Here is a 24,616-nt window from a genome sequence, read left to right on the forward strand (position 1 = left end):
AAGCATGGTCCTTTGGCCAGAGAAACCAAAACGTATGTATGTTATCAAGATTTAATTTAAGTTTTAATGTCAACCAGAGCAAAATATTTTTATACTCAAGATGTTGGTTTGAGTCAGTGTTGTGAAAAAGCAATTGTGTCGATTGTGATGACAACTTTGCAGATAGGAGACCAGTAAATGCTGGCTGACCCTCCCCCTGCATCCTAATTCTGTAGTAGTAATAGTAGAAGTGATGGTGTTTCCTTCAGGGTCATTTTCCCCGTTACACTATTACTGAGTTATGGCTCCTGTATTTGTTACGACGTGTGGACGTGTGTGGATGTCTTGATGTGTGCAAGCGCATGTGGGCGTATATGGCTATTTGTATGGATGTGATGTTATCTAACCTATGGATGCGTGTGGGCGAGTATGAATACAAAATACGTATAGGATATGTGTGGGGATCCGTGGACGTGCATTTTCTTAAGTAGGCGTGTGGAGAAGCATTTGTGGTTGTATGGATTCGCGTGTGAATGTCTGTGGATACACGTGGGCGTGTGTTGAAGCATGTATGGCTTTAAGTGGCGTGTGTGCATTGATATGTATAGCCATATGTGAGTGCCTGTGGATGAGTGGCCTGCTTGGTCAGTCAGCTGGCACTCCACTTCCGGAGTACTGTTACAGTTACTCCTAATAGTGCTTTCATCCACGACTTTGCCCATAGAATTGCTCCTAAAAGTAATTCTAGACTATTTTTGGACATAATTAAGAGCGGCATGTCATTTCCGCACATGTCGATAATTTAGCGAATGTAAATCAAAGCGCCGCTCGCCCTGCCCGGGCTGACATGCTGCTTCTGAAGATGGACGCTGAGGACGGCAGCTGTTCAGGTGTGAAAGAAATTATTGCAGCTATGAAACGTTGCTCCTTATAAACCTGACAAAGGAAAGAAAACAGATACTAAAGGATAAATATGATCCGGGAATGACCTCCAAGCAAAAGAAGACTGTGTGGGCAGACATTGCTGCCCATCTAAATTACGTAAGCATGTATACATATGTACATATTATATGCATATTACATTCTCTCTCTCTCTCTCTCTCTCTCTCTGTGTGTGTGTGTGTGTGTGTGTGTGTGTGTGTGTGTGCGCGCGCGAGCGAGAGAGAGAGAGAGAGAGAGAGAGAGAGAGAGAGAGAGAGAGAACAGCAGCTACCTTTATCCCTGTATTGTGCTAATCTAAGGGATTTGTTTATCTTTAAAATCCCAGACAGTGCTGCCACATATACTAGCCCAGCCAAACGGTGTAGTCAACTCATTTATGTACGATAGTGGTGTTGTGTGTGTAACGCATGTGGTGTAAGATGGTGTAGTGTAGTGTGGCTGGGTGCGTGTGGGTTGTGGTGTGGCTGGGTGCGTACGAGTATGGAGGGTTGTGGTGTGGCTAGGCGTGGTGTGTGCTGCGGCTCGGTGTGATGTGTAGTGTGTATAGTCTTGTGCAGTACCTAAAATTATCATGTCGCCTGGTGCAGCTTCTGAGAGAACGAGATCAATGTGGCTGACTATAGATAAAATGATATATGTAAAAGAATAAGATGGATACGTTTTTTGATACACTGCACCTGTCCAGCCTCCAGTCAGCCCCCACCTCAGTCCTGCTTCAGTGATCCAAGAAATAAAAACTAATTATCGATCAGACTTGGCCTTCTTATGTGCACTGGGGTACTCGTCATACATCATACGTAAATATGACTTGTGACCAATATGCTATCCGATTTTTCTCTCTCTCTCTCTCTCTCTCTCTCTCTCTCTCTCTCTCTCTCTCTCTCTCTCTCTCTCTCCGACAAACGGGGGTGACTAAAAATTCAACTTTTTTCATGTGATTTAACATGTACATTTGCTAATAATAAACACTAAAATGCTCTGTACGGTAAAATACATGCAGACGTGTTTTCCTGCACTTTTTCAGCGATTATTTTTATCTTTTTTAAATTCTCAAGGTTTTCGAGATTAAAGGCTTAGTGTCCATTTGGTGAGTGAATAATGGAGAGGAGACGCCATTATCTGGGCCATTATAGCATTGATTTGTCATCCCCATCCATCACAGCCTCTCATACTGTACACCATCGATGTCTGGCTGTGGTGCAAGTGAAAACCCCCGTCACTCTCCATCCAGCCACGGTGCCACGAGCGAGTGACGCGTAGGCTTATCAGACCATCAGAAATAGGCGTTTTAAAGTTTTTTTTTTTCTCCTTCTTTTTCTTTTCTTTCTTTTTCCGTGATGGTGGTGCGAATATTTCCTGTGATTGATGTATCGTGTTATCTTCTTTATTTGCGACGATTATGCCTTTCTTCTTCTTCTTCTCTGTGTGACTTATTGTCTAGTCTTTTATTCTATTTATTTATTTATTTATAATTTCTGAAACGCTTTGCTCTCTCACCACGACTATTTTCAAAAGGCTACAGAGATGATCAGGCGGGTTCTCAAGAGTGCTTCCTTATCCTGTTTATAATATGGAAACTTTACTTATCCTTCATTAGAATTGTGAAAGTACCCTTAAAAACCCGCGGAACTTCAACTACAGCCTATTGAAAGTGGAGGTGTAGCGTAGAAGCGTTTCAAAATGTTCCAGTGTCTTCTGTCCACAGGCAGCATGGTCCGACACAGCAGCGTCGTGAGGGTGCAGAGGGAGGACAGCGGGCGGAGTCCCTCATTCTCTGATGGACACATGGTGGTGCAATCCTCCAGGCCTGCGTGGCTCAGGCTCCTGCGGAAGTGGGGGCTGCAGCTGCTGGTACTGACGGCGGTGGTGGTGGTGGCGGTGGTGGTACCAGTGGTGTTGTCCCTGTCTCAGAGGCGTGAAGTACCCGCCGGCCGCCTCTCCTGCCCCAGAGGTAACTACTACTACTACTACTAGTATAGTGTTTGCCAGTCACTGACGTCACGGGACAATGAACTCTGGTGTTTTACTTGATCAAGTTGTGGCAGTGTGCACGGCCAAGGAAACTCGAGCTGCCAACACTCTCTCTCTCTCTCTCTCTCTCTCTCTCTCTCTCTCTCTCTCTCGTATTCAGAAACGCTCTGCTTTCTCACCATGGCTGTTTTCAAAGGCCATATCAATGATTAGCCGGGTTTTCAAGTGTTTCTCCTGTTGATAACGTAAAAATCTTGTTAACCTCTTCCGTGTCACTTCAACATAACCTCTTGAAAGTAGTGGAGATGCGGTGCAGAAATGTTTCAGAATATGGTCATCTCTCTCTCTCTCTCTCTCTCTCTCTCTCTTTTGTGAACGTGACCAGCAACATATCTATAATAGTAAGTAAGCGTCGACACGTGCTGGCGGGGTTTCCTCTGAGCGCTGCGTCACCGCACCACCACACCTGTGTTCCCGGCACTTCCCAGAAAACAACGTACTTTCCCACTCCACAGCGCCACCAAAACTATTACTACTACTAGTAGTATAGTAGTAGTACCACATCTACGGAGTCTCATTTAAATCTTCCACTGCTGCTCGGAGATGACAACGCATGAAAACCACATCTACCAAGAAATTGATAACAGAACGTGTGGTATGAACCATTTTTAGGATGAATATTTTTAAATAAGACGCTGAAATTTTTATTATTATTGGTAACATGGCCAAAAATCGCTTGACCTTGGTTGCTTAAGACTGGGGTACACGTGCAGTCACATCCTGTTGTCAGGCCTAAGAACAACACTGATCAGGGGTGGCGGGAAGACCATTCTGATCACTTGCGCCGCACCTCCACTGCATTCCAAAAGCTCTACTTGAAGTGACATGGATTCTTAAGTGTTTTTTTTTTTTTTTATGATTGTAGTGATTGATGAACAAGATTTCTATATTATGAACAAGAGAAACTCGTGAGAACCCGGCAGATCATCTCTGTGGCCTTTGAAAATAATCGTGGCGTAAGAGCGAAGCGTTTTTGTGTACTGACCAACAAGCGGAAGGCGGCAGAAGAGGTCAGTGGGTACATTGGGGCGATGGGCACGCTCAACACCAAGGGCAAGGTGACAGTGGGGGTGGTGGTGACGGTGGTGGTGGTAGCTGTCATACTTGCTGCTGTGTTAGGTGGTGATCAGCCTGAGGCGTGGCCAATTCAGGACCATTCCTCCGTGACTTGTCTGAGGCAGAACGCGGGTAAGTAGAGAGAGAGAGAGAGAGAGAGACTATGTTCTGAAACATTTATGCACCGCACCTCCACTATTATGAAAACACTAATTGATGTTACACGAGGTTTTAATGATATTTTTACTGATCTAGTGAGATATTAAAGAGATTTATACATTACTGACACGAATAGCATTCTTAAGAACCTGGCTAATCATCTCGGTGGCCTTTGAAAATAGTCGTGGTGAAATAATTGTTTCAGAATCCTATGTAACCCAACCGTTCCCCAACACAGTGACGAAAGACGAATGCGAGGAGGTAGGCTGCCTCTGGGACGCGCGGGAAGATGATGTGCCAAGCTGTTACTTCCCGCCCCCCTCTCTCCACGGGTACTCGGTCACTTCCCTGCGGAACAACACCTCTTCGGGTCGTATAGTGGCCCAATTGACGCTCAAGAACACCTCAGCGCGGGTAGTGCCTGATCTGAAGGAGACGCTTACGGTGGAGGTGACCCAGTATAGTGCCGAGGTGCTGCGTGTGAAGGTGAGAGGAACGCTGGTGATGAATTGATGCAGTGTTCCTTCCTTCCTTCCTTCCTTCTTTTTCTTTCTTTTCGTATTTCAGTCACTCATCATCGTTTTCCTTCACTTTCCTTCTTTCTTTTTATTTTCTTTCATTTTCTTAGCCTCTCATTTCATTCACTTATCACCACCATCCTTCACCTTCCTTCCTTCCTTCCTTCCTTCCTTCCTTCTTTTCTTTCATCCTTTTCCCGTTGCAGAGAGAGAACAAAAATGGCGGTGAGCAGAGCGTGTGAGAGTATGATAGTCTTGTTATGAATAGGATTTACTCTTAATTCTTTTATTAATATACCGCAGTTTTACTTCTGTTGTTTCTTAATATTGTTCCCTTAAGGTGGAGGCGTGTGGGGAGCGTGACAGTGTTGGCAATATATCACTCGTGTTGCGATGAATTTTTGCAACGTATTTTTTTTCGTATATTTCTGTTTATTTATTGCTCGAGGTAAGTAAAATATACATCCTTCACTGGACACCATTACTGTCCGGGATGATGAGTTTTCTTGGGAGCAGTAATGGATAATTCGCTTTCCATTACTTCTTATGGGGAAAAAAGTTTTATAATCCGAACTCGCCGTAATCCGAACATCCTTCTGGGACGAATACCGACTCCACACTGTATCAATTCTTTGTCCTTTTAATTAATTTTATAAAACTTTTTTTTTTCTTTTGCCCAGAAATAAATTGTCAGTCTCGATCAAAATTAGAAAGCCTAGATTATTCCCATATTTATTTATTTATCTTATATTGTTATTATTTTTATTTATTTATTTGATTGATTGTGTGTGTGTGTGTGCAATTAACCAGCAAAAATCTGTCCTGAATACACACACACAGATGTGATTGCTCAAATTCTACAGGTAACAGTGCCAGAAGAGGAGCGTTATGAGCCCCCAGTGCCTCTGCAGTTGCCGGAACCCCCGACACAACATCAGCAGCAGCAGTCTCTGTACCGTGTGACCTTGGGGGAGGAGGGCGGTAACTTCAGTCTGGTGGTGCGCCGCCGTGAGGGTGATGCTGTGCTGTGAGTCGGTCCTCATGTGTGGCCAGTGGGAATATTTCTGTTGACTCTAGAGTTTTAGAATTTGGATCAAGAGAGAGAGAGGGGGTGGGTAGCAGGGTTGGGTTACATAAAGTTACGTATAGATTACTTCAGTTCATTAATTTCATTGCGGATCCCTTCACTCTGTATATCACGATTTAAAAGCCTAATATGTTTGCCCAGAAATAGAGTCACTTAAAATGAATAAGCTAAAGTTCTTTCCATAAAACCTGGCCATATTTTCATCTCCCTCAATCCAGCGTGTCCTCACCCACAGATTCGACACAGGCGTGGGTGGCTTCACCTTCGCCGACCAGTACCTGCAGGTGGCTACGCGTCTTGCCTCCCGTAACCTGTATGGCCTCGGGGAGTCCCACCACCAGTCCCTGCGCCATGACCTTCATTACCGCACCTGGCCCATGTTTGCGCGCGACCAGCCACCCGGGCCGGTGAGTGGCGGGGTTGGTGCGGGAAGCCACTGAGCCTATACGTGGCAGTACCTGTACGAAACATGCCTGTATACCTATTTTTTTTCCACCTTCCTCATCCATAAATTTGTCTTATCTTCTGATGTGGGTGGATATGCAAGTGAATATAAGTAAATATAAAAAAAAAACAATGTCCCTTTAAGTCCTGCGTTGATTATTTTGTGTCCAGAGATAGTTTGGCAGGCTGTAGTTGCCGTTGTGATAAGTGATAGGGGTTTCCATGATGTATCGAGTTCTCACGAATTCTCATGAGACACAATCTTCACCAGAAACCTAAGAACATCTTTGAATGAAAACACCTGAAACTTTCACTCAACAGAACCTGTTATTAATGGTTATAGATGCTGCAATGTTTGATATTGTGGCTATATAACTATACATCTGGTCTCCCTGGGTGTGTGTGCATCCTGTCTCGCCGCCCATCAGCCTGGGGAGAACCTGTACGGTGTGCACCCGGTGTACATGGTGCTGGAGGAAACGGGCGAGGCACACATGGTCCTTTGGCTCAACAGCAATGCCATGGGTGAGTGTTGCAGTGTGTGTGTGTGTGTGAGTGTTGCAGTGTGTGTGTGTGTGTGGAATTGCTAGCCTGGCATATAGATGGATAGGCAGTATGTGGTTTTACTTAGAGGAAAAATAATTTAGTCCACTTACATGAGATGGGTGTCTACTCTGCTTTACTGCCATGTGTGTATGGTTAGACTACGTTCACTCATCATGGTATCCCTAACACATCACCATTTTTAAGGACTATTTATATTATTTCTTCCTATCTTTTTTTTCTTCTTTTTTTCAGAGGTGTTTACATATAGCAATATCTACTCAGCCTTTATTTTTGAGGTATTTCTTTCACCTTTTACTTTTCAGAGGCTGAGACGCTGCCTCTGCCGGGTCTCATCCTGCGGGCCATTGGTGGGGTGATGGACCTGTACTTCTTCCTGGGTCCCACTCCCGCCCTGGCGCTGCAGCAGTACACCTCTGTCATCGGCCGCCCCATCTTGCCCCCTTACTGGGCCCTCGGCTTCCAACTGTGTAGGTGAGTTGCTGTGTGGGTGAACAATTTAGAAGTAGCCTTTTTTCTTTTTTTTTTTTTTATCCTTCTTTAGAGATTGGCACCTCAATTTTTTATCCTCTTTTTTTTTTGTTAGACCAGTGCCCCTCTTATATAACAAAAGAAAACTTAATCTTGCAATGGAGAAGCTGCAGCCTGAGACACCTGTGCAGTGACCTCTGTAGTGCTGTCATCCACTAACACCTCACTGCACCCACAGGTATGGCTACAACACCCTAGACAACCTGAAGGCAGCCGTCTCCCGCACAAGACGACAAGGTATTCCTCAGGTGGGCAGACAGCCAGGCCTTCCCCAGTGTGTGTGTGTGTGTGTGTGTGTGTGACAAACTCTTTCAAGACATTTCAGAACACTTATCCTCCAGTGCCTGATAATCCTCTTGGCTTTCTCTTTTTCCTTCCCTTTTGTTGCTCTAGGCCAGTATCTCTTACATAAAAAAGAATAATGATGTATTAACTGGCATTTCACACAACCACCACTTCTCACCAAGATCAAGGGAGTGAAACATTTCTCGCTAAGAGCTTAAAGTTCCCTATTGTAGAGTGTTAAGGTGCAGGAGTCTGAGGGCAAAGCACTGGTGAGCACGGGACTGTGTGTGGCAGCGACTTTACCTACCACCTCTGCCTCTGATGGGTGTGTATGGCAGCAACTGTCAGTCACCCCTGCTTGGTGCCCCCAGGATGTGCAGTACGCTGACATCGACCACATGGATCACCGGCTGGACTTCACAGTGGACCATGTCAACTTTGCCGGACTTGAAGATTATGTGCGTGAGGTGAAGAAGGAAGGACTGCGCTTTATCATCATCCTGGACCCGGCCATCAATGCTGAGGTAACTGCTTTTCACCTACAGACAGACTATTTAGGCCAGTCTTGATATCTCGCACTGTTCAGCTGAAATGGACTCGTTAATCCAACCAGATAATGTAGGTACAGTATAGAGGTGAATGAAAGAAGAGTATTTTATTCCTTCACACTGTTGCCTCACTGATGCTTCGCTCCTCACGCCAGATGGGGGAGGAGTACCCTGTGCACGTGAGGGCGAAAGACAGGGACGTGTACATCACCTGGCCGCCTCACCTGGTGCCCGAACAGAACTTTGGTGCTGGGGACGTCATGCTGGGCTATGTGAGTCTGGCTCTTTCTCAATTCCTGACCCATATGTATGTCATTGATATACTTATACTTTACACATACCAAATACACACACAAATACTGATACTAGAGTGCAGCTGTGTCTTACGGCTCTGTGTTGCTGTAGGTGTGGCCAGACAACCGCACGGCGTTCCCAGACTTCTTCCGCAGCTCCACGAAGGCATGGTGGAAGGAAGAGATAAAGCTGCTGTATACTTCACAGGGCCTGAAATTTGATGGCTTGTGGATTGTAAGTGTGGAGTGTGATGTGTGTGGACTGTAAATGTGAAATGTGAATGTTTGGTGAGTGGTGTCTTAAGGAGGATGAGTTGGTGAGGAGTGCCACCGCAAATTGAGTACAGTGAGACAAGTGGGAGTGTTGAGGTGATGTGACAACATTGCCTTGACCTGAATCCATTTGGCACACACATTTCAGGGATGGCACTGGTACTTGTTAATTTCTGTTCTTCTCTGGTCTGTGTTGAGTGTGGGAAAAGAAGCAAGAGAGAGAGAGAGAAGCCTAAACATGGCAGATTTTGTTACCCCTACACAGGACATGAATGAGCCAGCCAACTTTGGAACCAACGAGAAGCAGCCATGGAACTGGCCTGAGGAGAGGCAGCCGTGGAGTCTGACCTGCCCCAACACCACCCTGGAGGACCCCCCGTATCTGCCCGCTGCCGTCACCGTGTGGGGTGGAAACAAGCGGTGAGTCAACCACATTTTGGATGGCAGGTGCCTCTTATGTTTGTGAGATTTACATTCAGCTGGAAAAATCATCTTAGATCATTGTAACTTGTATATTTTGCATAGCGTTAAGTCCACTGCCTGTGACTTGCTTGATTTAGTCTGTTTCTCACCGATGGTTGTCACTGCAGGCTGTCAGACAAGACAATCTGCATGGAGGCACAGCAGGGGGAGCACCGAGAGTTCAGTCACTATGATGTCCACAACTTGTATGGCTGGTCACAGGCTCAACCCACCCTGGAGTGAGTGCCTGCCTCTGCAGAGTGTCTGTCTATATACCAGGCAGGCAATCTCACACCTACTCCATTCCTGAGACCACAGCAGTTGTAGGCTACTTTTGGAGCAAAATTTGCATAAAGGTTCAATTTGCTATTTTATTGAGTAAGCCTATTATTGCTAAACATTTTTCTTGATCACCTACAACTTAGTAGATTTATTTGTGTTGTAATTTCTCATAACCAGCCTCTGTAGCCTTGGCCAGACAGTATTAGCCTTTGATTCTCTTATTGTGTGTGTGTCTGCAAACATTACAGTGTTGTGAATATCAAGAAAGAACAGTCTTGGCAGTGAAAAAATTGTTCTTGCTACACGTGTGGGAGTGAAGGTGTGTGTTGGGAATGGTGAATGTTCTTTGTCACAGTTCTGTTGGGAGACGATGCAGTCCTGAATTGAGGCACAGGAGAGAAAAGAGAAGGTTAATTTAGTCTTTTTACGCTATAGAAATATTTATGTGAGCTTAGCACAGAAATAGCATCTAATAAGATATAGGTATTAAAGAGGAAAATTAGTTTAGCACTGAAAGGATTAGTAGTGTGCATAAGATTCCCAAGTAGTAAGAGTAGAGTTCATTGTCCATAGTTTATTTATTTGTCCCATTGTGTTCCCTGCTGACGTGTGACTCTTGCCCGGCTCCAGGGCGCTGCAGGCTGTGACAGGGAAGAGAGGCATTGTGGTGAGTCGCTCCACGTTCCCCTCCAGCGGGCGTTGGGCGGGGCACTGGCTGGGCGACAACTCAGCACGCTGGGCAGACATGCACAAGTCCATCATTGGTGGGTGTGCCGACAGTCTCCATCATCTGTCATAGACTGTGATGCCTTAGCCGTCAGGTTTAGAATGAAATTGTTGCCCAGGAGTTGTACTGAAAGTGTAGATGTACCTGGTAGACTTGTAGTGAGCATGACTTTGCTGGTCTAAATGCAGCAGTGTAGGTGTACTATGCATGGGAGATGCTTCATAATCCATGTTATCAACTTTGAGGAATAATCATTGCTTCAGCCAAAATAAAGATTACAAAAGCAATGAATGGACACAGAAAAATGTGCCAAATGCACATCTGGTGTCAGTGAATGGTGCCAGTTTTTGTGTTAGCTGCATGCCTTGCACTCCCTCTTGCAGGTGCGGTGGAGTTCAACCTGTTTGGAATCCCCTACATTGGTGCCGACATCTGTGGCTTCTTTGGGGACACAACAGAGGAGATGTGTGGGCGTTGGATGGAAGTGGGTGCCTTCTACCCCTACAGCAGGAACCACAATACTCTGGGCGCTGCTGATCATGTAATGTACACTTAATGCTGCTGCATGCACAGTTTTATATACAAATTGATCTTTCTCAACTACTCTTCCAGACAGAACTCTTCTCTGTCTGTGTTTATATTATGCTGTGCCTTTTAAGATGAAGATGAGCATTTACTCTTTATATTGTATTAATATGTGCAGCATTGATCTCCTATTGGTGTGGGGCATTGTTAGTGTGTGCGGCAACCTGACTACCTCACTTTGCTTGGCAGGACCCTGGACTGTGGCCCAGTGTGGCGGCGGCAGGCCGGGCAGCGCTGACGATCCGGTACACCCTGCTGCCCTACCTGTACACCCTGCACCACCTGGCTGCCACACAGGGCCAATCTGTCATCAGACCTTTGTTCTTTGAGTGAGTACTTTGATGATGTTATGCAAGAAGTGTATGGACAGCTGGAGGTTCATGGCATGGAGGCAGCCTCTGGTGGGTGTCACGGAGGGCATCATCTCAGGCACTTCTTCACCCATGGGCTTTTTTTCTTGAGTTATGCTTGACCTTCATTGAGGAAAGCCTGGCATGAAGTTGTGTGTGTTACAATTGTGAATTGTTGTAGTCTTGAGACATGCTGGGAGTACAGACTATTTCATGTCTTGGGGCTTGCAAGGTTAACTATGCCACAGAGTGCTTTCATGGTGGAGTGCAGGACAGATGTGGCTAAGGCAGCACCACAAAGCCAGGGTGGGCTGCATGATGCCTGTGAGTGAGTGGAGGGCAGCTGAGTGCAGAAATGGTAGAGTTAGGACTGTAATGCAGACAGAACCATCCCTCTATCCTGTCACTGTAGATGTTATTGTGTGTACTGCAGGTTTCCCAACACCTCGGCAACTTGGGACGTGGACGACCAGTTCCTGTGGGGGCCGTGGCTAATGGTGGCGCCCGTGCTGGATCAGGTGTGTCTCGACATTCATTTGTCTACTTGTCATAACATCTTTGCCGAAAGTTGGTTGAGGAGTGATTACAACAGAAGACTCAACTTCTTTTTTTTCTTTCTTTTTTTTCTTTCTTTTTTATAACAATTTATAACTTTTTAATCTTACCTTCACAGACCCCCTGAAGCTTGTCAATAAAGGTTAAGAAACCTTGTAGAGCATCTACTTTAGTTTTGTGTATCTTCATTATCATCAATGTCCTTCCCATTCAGTGTTGATGACCAAACCACCTCAAGGGATCAGCTGTTCTCTCTCCGTCACTCTACTGTTCCCACCTTCTCTTGTTTTATGCATACCAAATCCTTCATATAAACTTAGATGAACATTCTTATCAACTATTTTGTTCACACTGCAAACACTTGGTATACAAAGTCATTTCTGTACCACTGTATGTAGGAGCATATGTCACCACTGATGCAGAGCTGCAGTTTCTCCATATTTCCTATGAATGAAAACTATGCAACACAGTATATCAGATGAGTGTCCATATGTCACCACCAGTTACAGGTAATTATTTATTCTCACAGGGTCTGGTGGCCCGGAATGTGTACTTCCCACCTGCCACCTGGTATGACTACCACACGGTGAGTACCCATGACATGTATCCTTGCAGAAGTACCCAGCATTTTTTTTGTGCAAGAGGGCCACTGGCTTAGGGGAAAAAAAAAAAAAAGCCCACTAATATGCTAGTCCCAAAAGGAAGGTCAAAACAATAATCCAAAAACTGGAGGTTGTCTTGAAACCTTGCTCTTGGAAGAGTTCAAGTCACAGTGAGGAGGAAATACATAAGCAGGCAGGGAATTCCAGAGTTTACTAGAAAAAGGAATGAATGATTGAGAATACTGGTTAACTCTTGCATTAGAGAGGTGGACAGAATAGTGGTGAGAGGAATTAGAAAGTCCTGGGCTGTGTCACCAGTAGTAGTCAGCCCCGTGTCACCAAAATTAGCCAGCCTTCCATGTCACCAGCTGTAGCCAGCCTTGCATGTCACCAGCAGTAGCCAGCCTCCCATGTCACCAGCAGTAGCCAGCCTCCCATGTCCCGTGTTCTGGCAGATTAAATAAGTTTGTATCGGCTCTTGAGGAGAATAAAACAGGAAATGTACACAAGAAAACGCTCCAAATTTTGAATACAAGTGCCACTCATAATGTACATTGAGACAGGTAGTGCCTTTCTCATTGGCTGAGTCAAGGGTGTTGCTGTATCCTTCACACTTGTCTTTTTGTGGGCCTCTGCAGCAGTGTAAGAAGAGAGCTTGCAATTATAAAGCTTGCAGTGAAAGAGCAATTGTTACATGGTACCTCTGATGGCAGGGTCAGGCAGTGGAGGGCACGGACAACACACATCGGGTGGCAGCGCCGCTCAGCCACGTGCCGCTGTATGTGCGGGGTGGAGGCATTCTGGTGACACAGCGACCTCACGCCAACACCATGCTTTCCAGGTAAGGAGGAGAGAGTGTATCTGCATGTAAGATGTGAATGAGACTAACCATGGCTTCCCAGGACATCCCAGGACAGGGGACTGGTTACTATCTTATCCATCAAGGACCTCAAGCGAAAAACAAATAGCAGTAATTGCATTGTTCTTGATGGAGGCATTGGTGATGATGTTCAGTATTCCAGCCAGTTTGACACCACCACACACTGACAACACTCGCCTCCCCAGTGGATTGTAAAGAGACGTTGTGGCAAATATTAGTGTGGCATTCATAATTTTGTGCATCAATTAACTGTATTACTTCTCTCTCTCCCTCCCTCCCTGATGGTGCCACCTCACCAGGAGGGAGCCACTGGGCCTGGTGGTGGCGTCCAGTGAGAGTGGTGCTGCACAGGGTTTTTTCTACTGGGATGATGGCGAGGCAATTGGTGAGTGTTCCTTTATGTGTTAGTGTTATTACTCAGCTGCTTGTGGCTGTGTTAAGGTTACACAATTTCCTTCTTGATACCTTTTTGCTTCCTTACAATGCTTTATTATTTTCATGTTTATACTGTCTGGTCTTACTATCTAGTGTGTGGCTAGCTGTTCTATGCCTAAGCTCATGGAGTGTAGTAGGGTGGTCCACAAGACTGTCCCTTTCCACCTGGGGCTGACAGGTTTAAGAGTGTGAATGATGTGTGTGTGTGTGAGTGTGTGGGCCGCCCTGTGTGGGATCAACCTAGTGTATACAGATTTGTTGCATTGTTCTGAATTGCGAAGGGACTACGCTGATGAACAGAGTGGTGAGAAATGAAGTGTTGTCTTGATGAAAGGTTCCGTGATGTCCAGCCTCATTCAGTGTTGTTTGTTACAGCAGACATAAATGTGTGAATACATGTATCTTCATAAATTCTGACTAACTAAATATAAATTACACATATTTTCAGATCCTATTGGAAGCAGCCAGTATTTCACAGCAGAAATAGTGTACTCTGAGGTAAGGATTATGTATATATCCATGTTTGTCAGTGTTGTGAAAGTTGCCAATCAGTCCATGTAACAGTGAGAGTGGTGCCCAGATAGCTGCCATGACTGCTGGCCCGGCACCTCAGGAGAAGACAGGAGAGCACACCTGGTCCAGTGATGTTGAGCCCTGGCATGCATTTGAGAACGTGACTCGGGACGCCCAGAACGTCATGTTTTGTCAAGGACGCCTAACTGAGTTGCCAGCTCTTAACGTCTTAGGGCACTGGGTTCTGAGAGGTGGGGCGGCCTGTGCTGCAATGACATCATGTCAATAATTATAGCCTCCCAAGCCAGGCTCTAGATCCCCTCTCCAGTCCCAAGACTACAGTGTTGTTTTGTATGACACACAGACCAGCTTTCCTTAGCTGGACAGATGAATGAGTGGTATTAAAAGGGGAACTACACGTACGTACAAGTAAGCAAGTAGCCACAAGTTTCCTATAGATTCTGCTGTTTCTCAAAGCTTGTTCCCACCATCCTGAAGTGTGCTTTGAACCCTTGGTTACTACACGGTAGAATGGTGTATTCCACGTATCCCTCTGCCTGAGTTGCCCATTGGTGTCTTTCCTCCTCCTCTTCTGGTTCTGGGCGGCAACCACAAATATGAATCAGTTTTTTTTATCATCAAGGAACTCGTCAAGCAGGATACCTGGTGTTGCAGTCAGCAGAAAAGCAGCATGGGCCATTTTGTGGAGTCCTTGTTACCATAACCCATTATCATAGCAAAACCCCAGCTTTGGTTATGTTACCCGAGAGGTGCCCAGAAGCATTTCATGTGGTGCTCCAGGCATCCTGGGTGCTTCGGGCATTACGAGTGGTCTTCTCAAACGCAGCCCTCAGGGGGAAGGTTGAACTGCTGGGGATTGCACTGAGGGATGTGCTGCTGTGTTGCTGCTCCCATGAAGTGTTATGAATGGTGCTTCAGTTCATCTATGTGGTTTTTAGTATGCATATTAGAAATGTATGAGATTATCACTTTTCTTTGGGAACTTACACCTCAGTGGGCCTTTTTTTATGTAATTGTTTGCTGCCCTTGATCAGCACTCCTCTTCCATAAGAAAAAAAGCGCAAAGGAAAGAATTGGTGCATGATTGATTGCCCTAATTGGTGCAGGAGTCGGTGGTGTGGACGGTGATGCACTCGTTGCTGTCTGACGCGGCCCAGCTGGTGCTTTCTGATGTGACAGTGTTTGGCGTGGCGTCGCGGCCTGCACAGCTGCTGCTGGACGGCAGGAGGTGGACCACTGGGGATTGGCACTACAACACCGCCACACAGGTGTGTCACGGCACTGTCTGCCACGTGGACTAGACGTGCCTCTGTGTTACAGCCACGTGGAACTGGTATTGGTGGGAATGTTCTTGTGCCATTTCATTGTAATCAGTCATTGTTGCAAGTCTGATATTTTGTATTTGACTTGCATCCAAACTTTTTTTGCTAATCCTGTGTATCTACCATCATTGTAAAACTGTGATTTGATTTCCTTCCAAATATTTTGATGCACATATGAAGTGTTGCTGCAGTCAGTCAGCCTTGTTCCCCCATGACACACCACACATCAACCTGGTGACTCTCTTCCACCCTCAGACACTGAAGATGTTTGACTTGAGTCTGCCTATCACCAAAAGCTTCACCTTGTCATGGAGCAACACAGCCAGTTTTGTGCTGCCCTGTCCCGTCTCTTACCAAGGTGAGGACAAATATTTGAAGCTTACACTCATCTACCCTTGTCTCTGAAAAGTATTTTTTTTTATCACTGTCATGCTCAGCATTGGGCTGCCATGGAAACACTGCTGTACTGTTGTGAAGGTGGGGTGTAGATTTGCTGTGTGAGGCAGTGAAGGCAAATATGCAAGTCTGAGGCATTACCAATAACTTTCCTGTCACCTTTGCCATCCCAGATAGACAGGATGACTCTCCCGTCACCGAGGAGCAGTGCTACGCCAGGAACTGTGTGTGGGATGAGACAAGCCAAGTATGTCTACTTGTGTGTTCTCTGTGTCTCTCCATGTCTTGCCAAATCTTCTTTAACTGCCCACTTTCTTACACAGACCTGGAAATTTTTTTGCTTATTCCCTGTCCACTATTTTATTATTATTATTATTATTATTATTATTGTTATTATTATTATTATTATTATTATTATTATTATTATTATTATTATTTATAGAGACTATCCCTTTTCCACCTAAAATTGATGGGTCTAAGAGTGTGAATGATGTGCTATGTAGAATTATATACAGTAATCCCTGATGTTCCTGCTATCTCTCTCTCTCTCTCTCTCTCTCTCTCTCTCTCTCTCTCTCTCTCTCTCTCTCTCTCTCTCTCTCTCTCTCTCTCTCTCTCTCTCTCTCTCTCTCTCTCTCTCTCTCTCTCTCTCTCTCTCTCAGGTGCAGTGTTCCATCCAGCCCCATGATCAGTACGGCATGGAGTTTGTTGACGGCCACATTACGCCCACTGCCACTGGTTTCAAGACACGCCTGTGGTCGCGTGGTCTTCCCCTCTACCCCGGAGGACCAAGGGATGTCATATTTGAGGCTTTCCAATATTCCGATTACATGTTGAGAGTGAAGGTACAAGAGCCTGTTGTGAGGAGTGAGGGATGATATTGTGGTGCTTTCTTTTGTTGTTTTGACATTTGTTGTGTATGTTGTGTATGATTTAGTTGTAGTCAGGGAAAGACAGTCAGATCCTTCAACAGTTCTATGCAGCTGATGAGGGTCGCTTTGAGGTGCCGGTGCCGCTGGACCTGCCCCAAGAGGGACTGGACAATCCGCTGTACCGCCTCGTGCTGCCGGATGATCCTGCACCGGGGAAGCCGTTCTTCTTCTATGTGACCCGGCCAGATAGCGGCACCGTGCTGTGAGTGTGTTAAGGCAGTGGAGTTTTGGTTAGAGAGCAAGCAAATGTGTTAGCTGTGCTCAGATGACTTGCATTCTTGGTTCATTCCTGAAGAAGCAGCTGCTCAATGCCCTCTGTGTGTTCTCAGCAGTGTTACATGAGTCCCTTCATAGCTGTTCATTCTTGTGTTGCTTTTTCTTCACCAGTGTTTCCTGTGCTGGTGTGGAAGTGTGTGTACGCATCACAGTTCACCCAAAGTGTCATGACTTCCTCCCTCACTTCTCAGGTTTGACACAAGGATTGGTGGCCTGACCTTCACCGACCAGTTCCTCAGCATCAGCACAACACTGCCCAGCAAGAATGTGTACGGCCTCGGGGAGAATGCACACGACTCCTTCCGACACACAATGGACGGCTCAGTGTGGCCGCTCTTCTCCCGAGACGAGGGACCCGTGCCGCAGGTACTGGCAGAGGTTGATTGATGTGTTGCTTGTGGCTCACCTGACAAATAGTATCATTTGCTTTCAGTCTCTGATCTTTGCCTTAAAGCATCCTTCCTCTCATCCTCCATCTCCATTTTCATCTCAAACATTCATATTTCCCAAGGTCTTCCTCACACTTACATTGGCTGCTGCATCTGCATGTTTTTTGTCATCATTTGCTCATCCTCACCAGTTCTTTTGAGGAAAAATAATAATTTCTGCATGATGTATCACCTGTGTTGTTGAGAAATACTAGAACTTACCTTTGTTTCCTCCTTGTAGGCTGGAAAGCAGGTCAACCACTATGGGGTGCATCCATTCTATGAGTGTGTGGAGAATGACGGCCGGGCCCATGGTGTGCTGCTCCTCAACAGCAATGCAATGGGTGAGGATGAGTCAAGACTGCAGAGTGACAGCAGAGTGGTGGAGTAACACATGACTAGACTGAACCTAAGCACGTAGTGACGATGGTGACGTAACATGAAAATCAATCAACTTTTGGTTAAAAATGAATAAGAGCATCTGTACCTGAAGGTGATCAGTGAACACCTCCCCTCCAGACTACCAGCTGCTGGACTACCCTGCCCTCACCCTACGTACCATCGGCGGCATCCTGGACCTGTTCCTGGTGGCCGGACCTCAGCCGGAGTCGGTGGTGAGCCAGTACACGCGGCTCATCCACCGTCCCATGCTGCCTCCTTACTGGGGTCTTGGATTCCAGCTGAGCAGGTACATGGCCATCACAGGTGTGGGCGAGGCAGGTGTTTGCCAGGTGTGTGTGTTGAGATGCAAGTGTGCTGCTGTGGTAAAATTTTCTCCTTTACCAGATGCTTAATGATGTGTCAGTGTTATGTCAGTTTTTCATATGTGAGCTGACTTACAGATACGGCTTTGAGACGCTGAAGGACCTGCAGGCAGCTGTCAACAGGACAAGAGATGCTGGCATCCCACAGGTAAGATCCTTCTCAACCTTCAATACTCAAGCTGGTATTACTGAGTTTTAGAAGTTAGTATTTGTCTTCCTTGTGTTGCTTCAGATGTAGTGATGTCCAACTGAAAGATTTGAAGAAGAAAGATCGTAAAGCATCTGTGTCTGTTCTCTCCTTGTCCTCACCTGGTCCCTTCCTTCCCTGCGGTGGCCGTGCCGCTGCCCCACAGGACGTGATGTATGGAGACATCGACTACATGGACCGCAGGATGGACTTCACTGTGGATCCTGTGAACTACCGCGGCTTTGAGGACTACGTGAGCCAAGTCAAGGAAGACGGACTGAGGTTCATTGTGATCCTGGACCCCGCCATCAATGCCGAGGTGGTGATGGTGACACACACACACACACACACACACACACACACACACACACACACACCCAGACAGGACTTAGAATAGTTGAGTTTTATATTGCTTGTCATTTATGCAGTTAGTGTAAGTAACTGATAACTATACTTCATTCTGACAAAAGACAATTTGTTGTTTTGGCAGCTACCAGCAGCTGAGTATCCGCCACACAACAGAGCAATGGCGGCTGGTGCCTACATCACCTGGCCCGAGAGAACCAGCCCCACGGTGATCCAGGGCAACAATGGCGGTGGTGCACTGGGCTCCGTCATGCTAGGATATGTAAGTTCTTGGAGGAGCAAAAACAGGTCTCCTTTAAGTAAAGAATATTTCGAGAAAACATTTGCCTCATGCTTCTTAACCCTTAAACAGCGGGGTGTATTGTAACTTGAAGGTCTCCATATATGGGGTAAAAATAGAGTTCTTTTAATATAGTCGATAATTCATTTCATAATTTTGAGACTCAGTTTTGTGGCTCAGTCTGTGGTGTTATTGTCCCTGGCAGGTGTGGCCAGACAACAAGACAGCCTTCCCCAACTTCTTCAGTACTGCTGCTCAGGAATGGTGGATTGAGGAAATTAAGACTTTTTACAATGAGAAAATCAAATTTGATGGTCTTTGGATTGTAAGTGTTATCTGTTATCATAAGTGTTATAAAGCAAATCTGCTGTACTCTGTGCCACTATGGGAAGTAAAACTGTATTACATGTGTCTGGTTCTTCATATGAATCTGTTGACTGTGTGCAGGACATGAATGAGCCAGCTAACTTTGGGACCAACGAGGAGCAGCCGTGGAACTGGCCAGAGGGAAGGCAGCCATGGAGTCTGTCCTGTCCCAACACCACCTGGGACAACCCGCCCTACGTCACAAGTAAGAGACACGTGCAGCCTGATGATGAACAAGACTTTTGCTCATTCAGTGACACGCTAAATGGCTGAATGGCCCATCACAGTTGTTTTGGACTAAAGTTCCTCCCTTCCAGAGTTACAAAGGCTCTTGTTATTCTGGCCATGACCACCTGTGTGCTTTCTCACAGAGGCAGTGACAGTCGGCCCCACACACACCATGGCGGACAAGACACTGTGCCTTTCTGCGAGTGAGGCACCGTACAGACACTATGATGTCCACAGCCTGTATGGTTGGGCCCAGGCTGAACCAACCCTCAGGTGAGAACAGAGATGGCCAAACAGGCAGATGCTTATTTTAGTTATGAAGCGACTAAATGCATGAGTGGGAGTGAAGGTAGTGTCTTTGAGGATGTGAAAGATTTGTAGCAACTTTATTCCTCTAGAAACCATTATTTAATTGTAAGATAGTGTAAGATAGTGTATTATTTTCATTTAGATAACCTGGTACAGTATGCAGTAATTAAATATTATGGCAGAAATACAATGTTGATTTGCCATGCATCAAAACAAGATAGGAATTCTTGGACCATCAGTCAGTGGCAGTGTTACCATGTCTGGATGACACAATTATTGAAGCAGAATGCACTGAAGTTTGTGACAAAGGCTTGAGCTGTGTAATGGTTTGGGTGGTGTAGCTAATGACTGAGGCATAGTTCATCACAATATAATTCTGTCCTCTGCTGCATCCCTCCCAACCCTCACCCTCTCTTCCCACAGGGCGGTGCAGCTGGTGACTGGTCGGCGAGGACTGGTGCTAAGCCGCTCCACCTTCCCAGGCAGTGGGCAGTGGGCTGGTCACTGGCTGGGGGACAACCGCTCCAACTGGACAGACATGGCTCACTCCCTCATAGGTGTGTTAGCACTGTACATGCACATCAGATACCTACTACATCTATCTGTCTGTCTACATACAGTACCAGGCCAGCAGTCCCCACACAGCCTGGCTCAGACAAAACATCACACAAATCACTCACAGCCTTATCCTACTTGCATAACTTTTGAGTCTGGAAAACCAATCAAGATACATTACTATGTGTATGTGTGTTTGTTATTTGTATATTTAATTCTTCACCTTATTTACTGCTTCATGACTGGGTGAATGAATGCCTCTTGTATCTCTTTCCTGCCAGGTATGATGGAGTTCAACCTTTTTGGGATCCCCTACATTGGCGCTGACATCTGTGGCTTTTTTGGGGAGGCAGAGGAGGAGATGTGCCAGCGGTGGATGCAGGTGGGCGCCTTCTACCCCTTCAGCAGGAACCACAATGTCAAGGGAGCCGTGGACCAGGTAAGCTGCCAACTGCCCTGCTGGTAGAGTGATGCTGGCAGGCCTGATGAATTCTTTTTGTCCTTCAGTGATATAAAGTGTTCTGTAATGATGTGGTAACTGATGTGTGAGAAACAGATTTTCATTGAAAGTAACTCAAGACTGTTCAGACCTGCTGGTGTTAATATGAACATAATTGACAGAAAATGACCTGCAATAGTAATTGTTTTCTTTGAACAAAAAACTCACACATCACAAGATTTTATTGTATTTTCTCAGGATCCAGGTGTTTGGGGGGAGGCTGTGGCCAGATCTTCACGGAAAGCTTTAGAAATCCGCTACCGCCTCCTGCCATACCTGTACACCCTCTTCTTTGAGGCACACACCCGTGGCACCACCGTGGTGCGGCCGCTAGTGCACGAGTGAGTGCTGACCTGAGGACGGGTGCATGGGCTCTGTCCTCTGAGAGGTTAACAACACTAAGGACATGAAGGGGACCAAAAAACACTCAGGCCTTGATGGCTGTCCTAGTGAGGCACTCAGGCCCAGACTTGAGCTACGGCTGCTCACACTTGAGAGTCAAGTGTATGTTATTGACTTTTGATATTATAGAGATGCAGCAGGCATTGCTGAGTGTCCCACCCTTGCATTACTGGTGGCTGTGCTGCTACTATATATATATATATATATATATATATATATATATATATATATATATATATATATATATATATATATATATATATATATATATATATATATATATATATATATATATATATATATATATATATATATATATATATATATATATATATATATATATATATATATATATATATATAATTGAATTAAAGGTAATGTAAGCCAAGCCATTTAGAAATATTTATGAACCACTGCCTCTCAGATTCTCCAGTGATCGTCATACACTGGGTGTGGACGACCAGTTCCTGTGGGGTGCCGCCCTCATGATCTCCCCTGTCCTGACCCCCGCCACCACACAGCGACAGGTGTACTTCCCCCAGGACGCTTGGTATGACTACTATTCGGTGAGTAAAAGTTGGAAGGTAACCTCACCTCTGTTTAGATGTGCTTCCTGCAGTGAAGCACAAAACTCATTCACAGCCCACCAACCCTGCACACATTCCCAAGTTAAAATTTGTTGTAGTAATAAAAACTGGTCCACTAGACTGCCCCTTTCCACCAGACACTGATGGGGCTGAGAGTGTGAATGATAATGGTTACATGAGAAATTTATCTTATTTGTGTTTGATGTGCAACTTTTTGTTATACACATTCAGGGTACACCAGTCCAGTTTCCTGGTGAAAAAGTAACCATCCCTGCCCCGAGGGACACCATTCCTCTTCACATCCGGGGGGGCCATGTACTCCCCACACAGCGCCCTGCTCAGAACACAGCGGCTGCTCGCCACCTGCCCATGGGACTCATTGTGGCCATAGGGAGGGACCGCCGGGCATCTGGTCGGCTGTTTTGGGATGATGGAGAGTCTATCAACACAGTGTCTGAAAAGAAATATTCCTTGGTGCAGTTCTCCTTTGTTCAGGTATGTTGAGGGACACAATATGAGGAGCACGTGCTGTCTTCATGTGGATGTTATGGAGACAGAGAAATCTTGACATTTTCACTAGGGTTTATCAAACTTCTACTGTGGAATCAGTGTTTCTCCACAAATTAGACCTCTTCACTCTGAAAACATGTAGCAAGCAAACAGACAGACAGACAAGCAATCAGACAGACATGTTGTCCCTTGCAGCACACACTGACAGGGGTGGTGGAGACCAATGCCAATGAGGACCTGAAGGGCCTCACCCTGGCTCACCTGGAGTTCCTGGGTGTGGAGCAGCCACCCTCTGCAGTGGTGTATCTTGGCACCAAGGTTCCAGATTCAGACGTCACTTACGAGGCTGCCAGTATGAGACTCACAGTGAACATTGCCCATCAGCTCAATGTTGATTTTGAACTTGAGTTGAAGGATATATGGCAGTATGAGGTCAGCATGAAGTGACTGGTAACTCTGAGGGAGACATCAGGCAAGTAAGGCTGTCACACATCAGTTCACTTCACTTCACAATCATCCTGCTGTCAGATATCTTGTCAAATTCAATGTGGCATGGGTTTCTCAGCCTATTAAAAAAAATACAGGTGACTTAGTTTATACCTCTTATTTATTTATTTTATTTATTTATAATTTTTTTACATGAATTTAACACAACTTAAAATATCTTAGAATTGATTGAATTAACATGAACATTTTCCCTCAGTACAGAGTTAACCAGTATTCTCAATTATTCATTCCCTTTCTCTTGTAAACTGGAACTCCCTGCCTGCTTCTGTATTTTTCTCCTTCCTGTGATGTCAAAATGTTTCAAGACACTTATCTTCTAAATTTGGACCTGGTTTCTGGATTGGCACCCTAGTGGGCCTATTTTCCTCTATTTTTTCATTGCCCTTGGCCACTGCCCCTCATACATAAAAAAAAAAAAAAAAGGAAGGGGAGATCATTAGTCTCACAGGGAATTCACAGAGCCTAAATAAATAATAAGCCATAACTGTGTTTTTTGGTTTCCCTCAATCTCAGTTTGCTGGGTTTGCTCATCAGCTGGCAGTGGTGTGTTGTACTCTAGTGTTTCTCCTGCTGATAATATAAAAATCTTGTTAATCTTTTTTTTCTTTTATGTAAGCGGGTCACTGTTCAAGGGAAACAAACAAGAGGGAAAAAAAAAACCCTGAGGTGCCAGTCCCAAAAGAGATGCTAAGAGAATCGTCGAAAACTGAGGAACAAGCGTCTTGAAACCTCCCTCCTGAAAGGGTTCAAGTCATAGGAAGGAGGAAATATTGAAGCAGGCAGGGGGTTCGAGTTTACCACTAGAACCATACAAAAAAAAAAATAGAATAAATAAGTAAACGCCCTTAAAAACGCATGTAACTATTAAAAAATAAGTAAATAAATAAAATAAAGCGGAATTGCGGCACAGGTGTTTCAGAACAGGCATCAACAGTTCACGGCTCTCCTGGCCTAACCTGACGTCAACCAAACCTTCCCTGGTCGTATCTAACATGACCAGACATAGAGAATAAATATAAGCAGCAAGGGTGAGGAGCGAGTGAAGAATTAGAGGAAGTAGTGGTGAATATTCATTTTCCCTGTCCCCTGCTCCTTGTTCTTCCTCCATCCACCTCAGGCATTTCCATCTTCCACTTCATCTCCTCGCCTCCTGCATTCCTTTTCCACTTCCGTTTCTACTTTCTTGAAATTTATTATACATTCCGTACTTCTTTCATCATATCTCTTTCTCTGTATTTACTTTTATTTATTCATTCATTTTTCGTTTGTTTTCAACATCTCTCTTTCCTATGAAGCTTTCTTGTGGCGCAGATAAGGTGCAATGTGTCTTCAAATTATCCGCATATCGCATCTGTAACCGTGGATATGGAGATGAAAATAATCTGGAACCGTATCTGCATTAGCAAATGTTAATAATTCTATCATTTGCAGTTTTATCCGCATCCGTGGGGCTCTAAAATGAAGTATCCGATACATCACTTAGTTTCTACGTTTGTCTCTCCCGCCTGTCTGTCTGCCGTTGTCTGTCGATTTGTCTGTCATTCCTTCATCTCCCTGTCAGAATGCCTCTGTCTCATTCA

At 45.3% G+C, this 24,616-nt stretch overlaps 1 protein-coding gene across 5 annotated transcripts; it reads left to right on the top strand.

Annotated features, from left to right (window-relative positions):
* Positions 1–111: 111 nt before the first annotated feature.
* LOC135095070 (maltase-glucoamylase-like) lies at positions 112–23,520 on the top strand. Of its 5 annotated transcripts, XM_063995739.1 has the most exons (41): positions 112–1,020; positions 2,627–2,872; positions 4,406–4,653; positions 5,549–5,712; positions 6,008–6,179; positions 6,645–6,741; positions 7,086–7,254; positions 7,490–7,559; positions 7,968–8,120; positions 8,300–8,416; positions 8,550–8,672; positions 8,976–9,130; positions 9,301–9,411; positions 10,085–10,218; positions 10,565–10,722; positions 10,956–11,095; positions 11,550–11,634; positions 12,201–12,257; positions 12,987–13,114; positions 13,453–13,538; positions 14,037–14,086; positions 15,229–15,390; positions 15,700–15,802; positions 16,014–16,087; positions 16,503–16,685; positions 16,814–16,974; positions 17,240–17,414; positions 17,718–17,820; positions 17,996–18,164; positions 18,319–18,388; positions 18,594–18,746; positions 18,918–19,055; positions 19,279–19,398; positions 19,521–19,644; positions 19,811–19,940; positions 20,400–20,533; positions 20,813–20,970; positions 21,229–21,371; positions 21,857–21,998; positions 22,251–22,514; positions 22,725–23,520. In XM_063995739.1, the coding sequence occupies exons 2-41, from the start codon at positions 2,632–2,634 to the stop codon at positions 22,974–22,976; spliced, it is 5,616 nt and encodes a 1,871-aa protein (XP_063851809.1). In that variant the 5' UTR covers positions 112–1,020; positions 2,627–2,631; the 3' UTR covers positions 22,977–23,520. The 5 variants fall into 5 exon arrangements, 4 of the variants coding, with proteins under 4 accessions (XP_063851809.1, XP_063851811.1, XP_063851808.1 ...); XM_063995738.1 differs by lacking the exon at positions 112–1,020 and having other exon boundaries at positions 1,865–2,872; XM_063995740.1 differs by lacking the exons at positions 112–1,020; positions 2,627–2,872 and adding an exon at positions 3,243–4,140.
* Positions 23,521–24,616: the final 1,096 nt, after the last annotated feature.

Source organism: Scylla paramamosain, chromosome 47 (genome assembly GCF_035594125.1).
Source record: "Scylla paramamosain isolate STU-SP2022 chromosome 47, ASM3559412v1, whole genome shotgun sequence".
Taxonomy (NCBI): domain Eukaryota; kingdom Metazoa; phylum Arthropoda; class Malacostraca; order Decapoda; family Portunidae; genus Scylla; species Scylla paramamosain.

What these genes read in the sequence shown, in the direction of transcription:
- LOC135095070 (XM_063995738.1), top strand. Translation starts at nt 2,602, where the DNA reads ATGTTCCAGTGTCTTCTGTCCACAGGCAGCATGGTCCGACACAGCAGC. An exon ending in CTCGGCTTCCAACTGTGTAG is followed by an intron (nt 7,255 to 7,489) that starts GTGAGTTGCTGT and finishes CTGCACCCACAG; the next exon opens with GTATGGCTACAACACCCTAG. An exon ending in TGGCGCCCGTGCTGGATCAG is followed by an intron (nt 11,635 to 12,200) that starts GTGTGTCTCGAC and finishes TTATTCTCACAG; the next exon opens with GGTCTGGTGGCCCGGAATGT.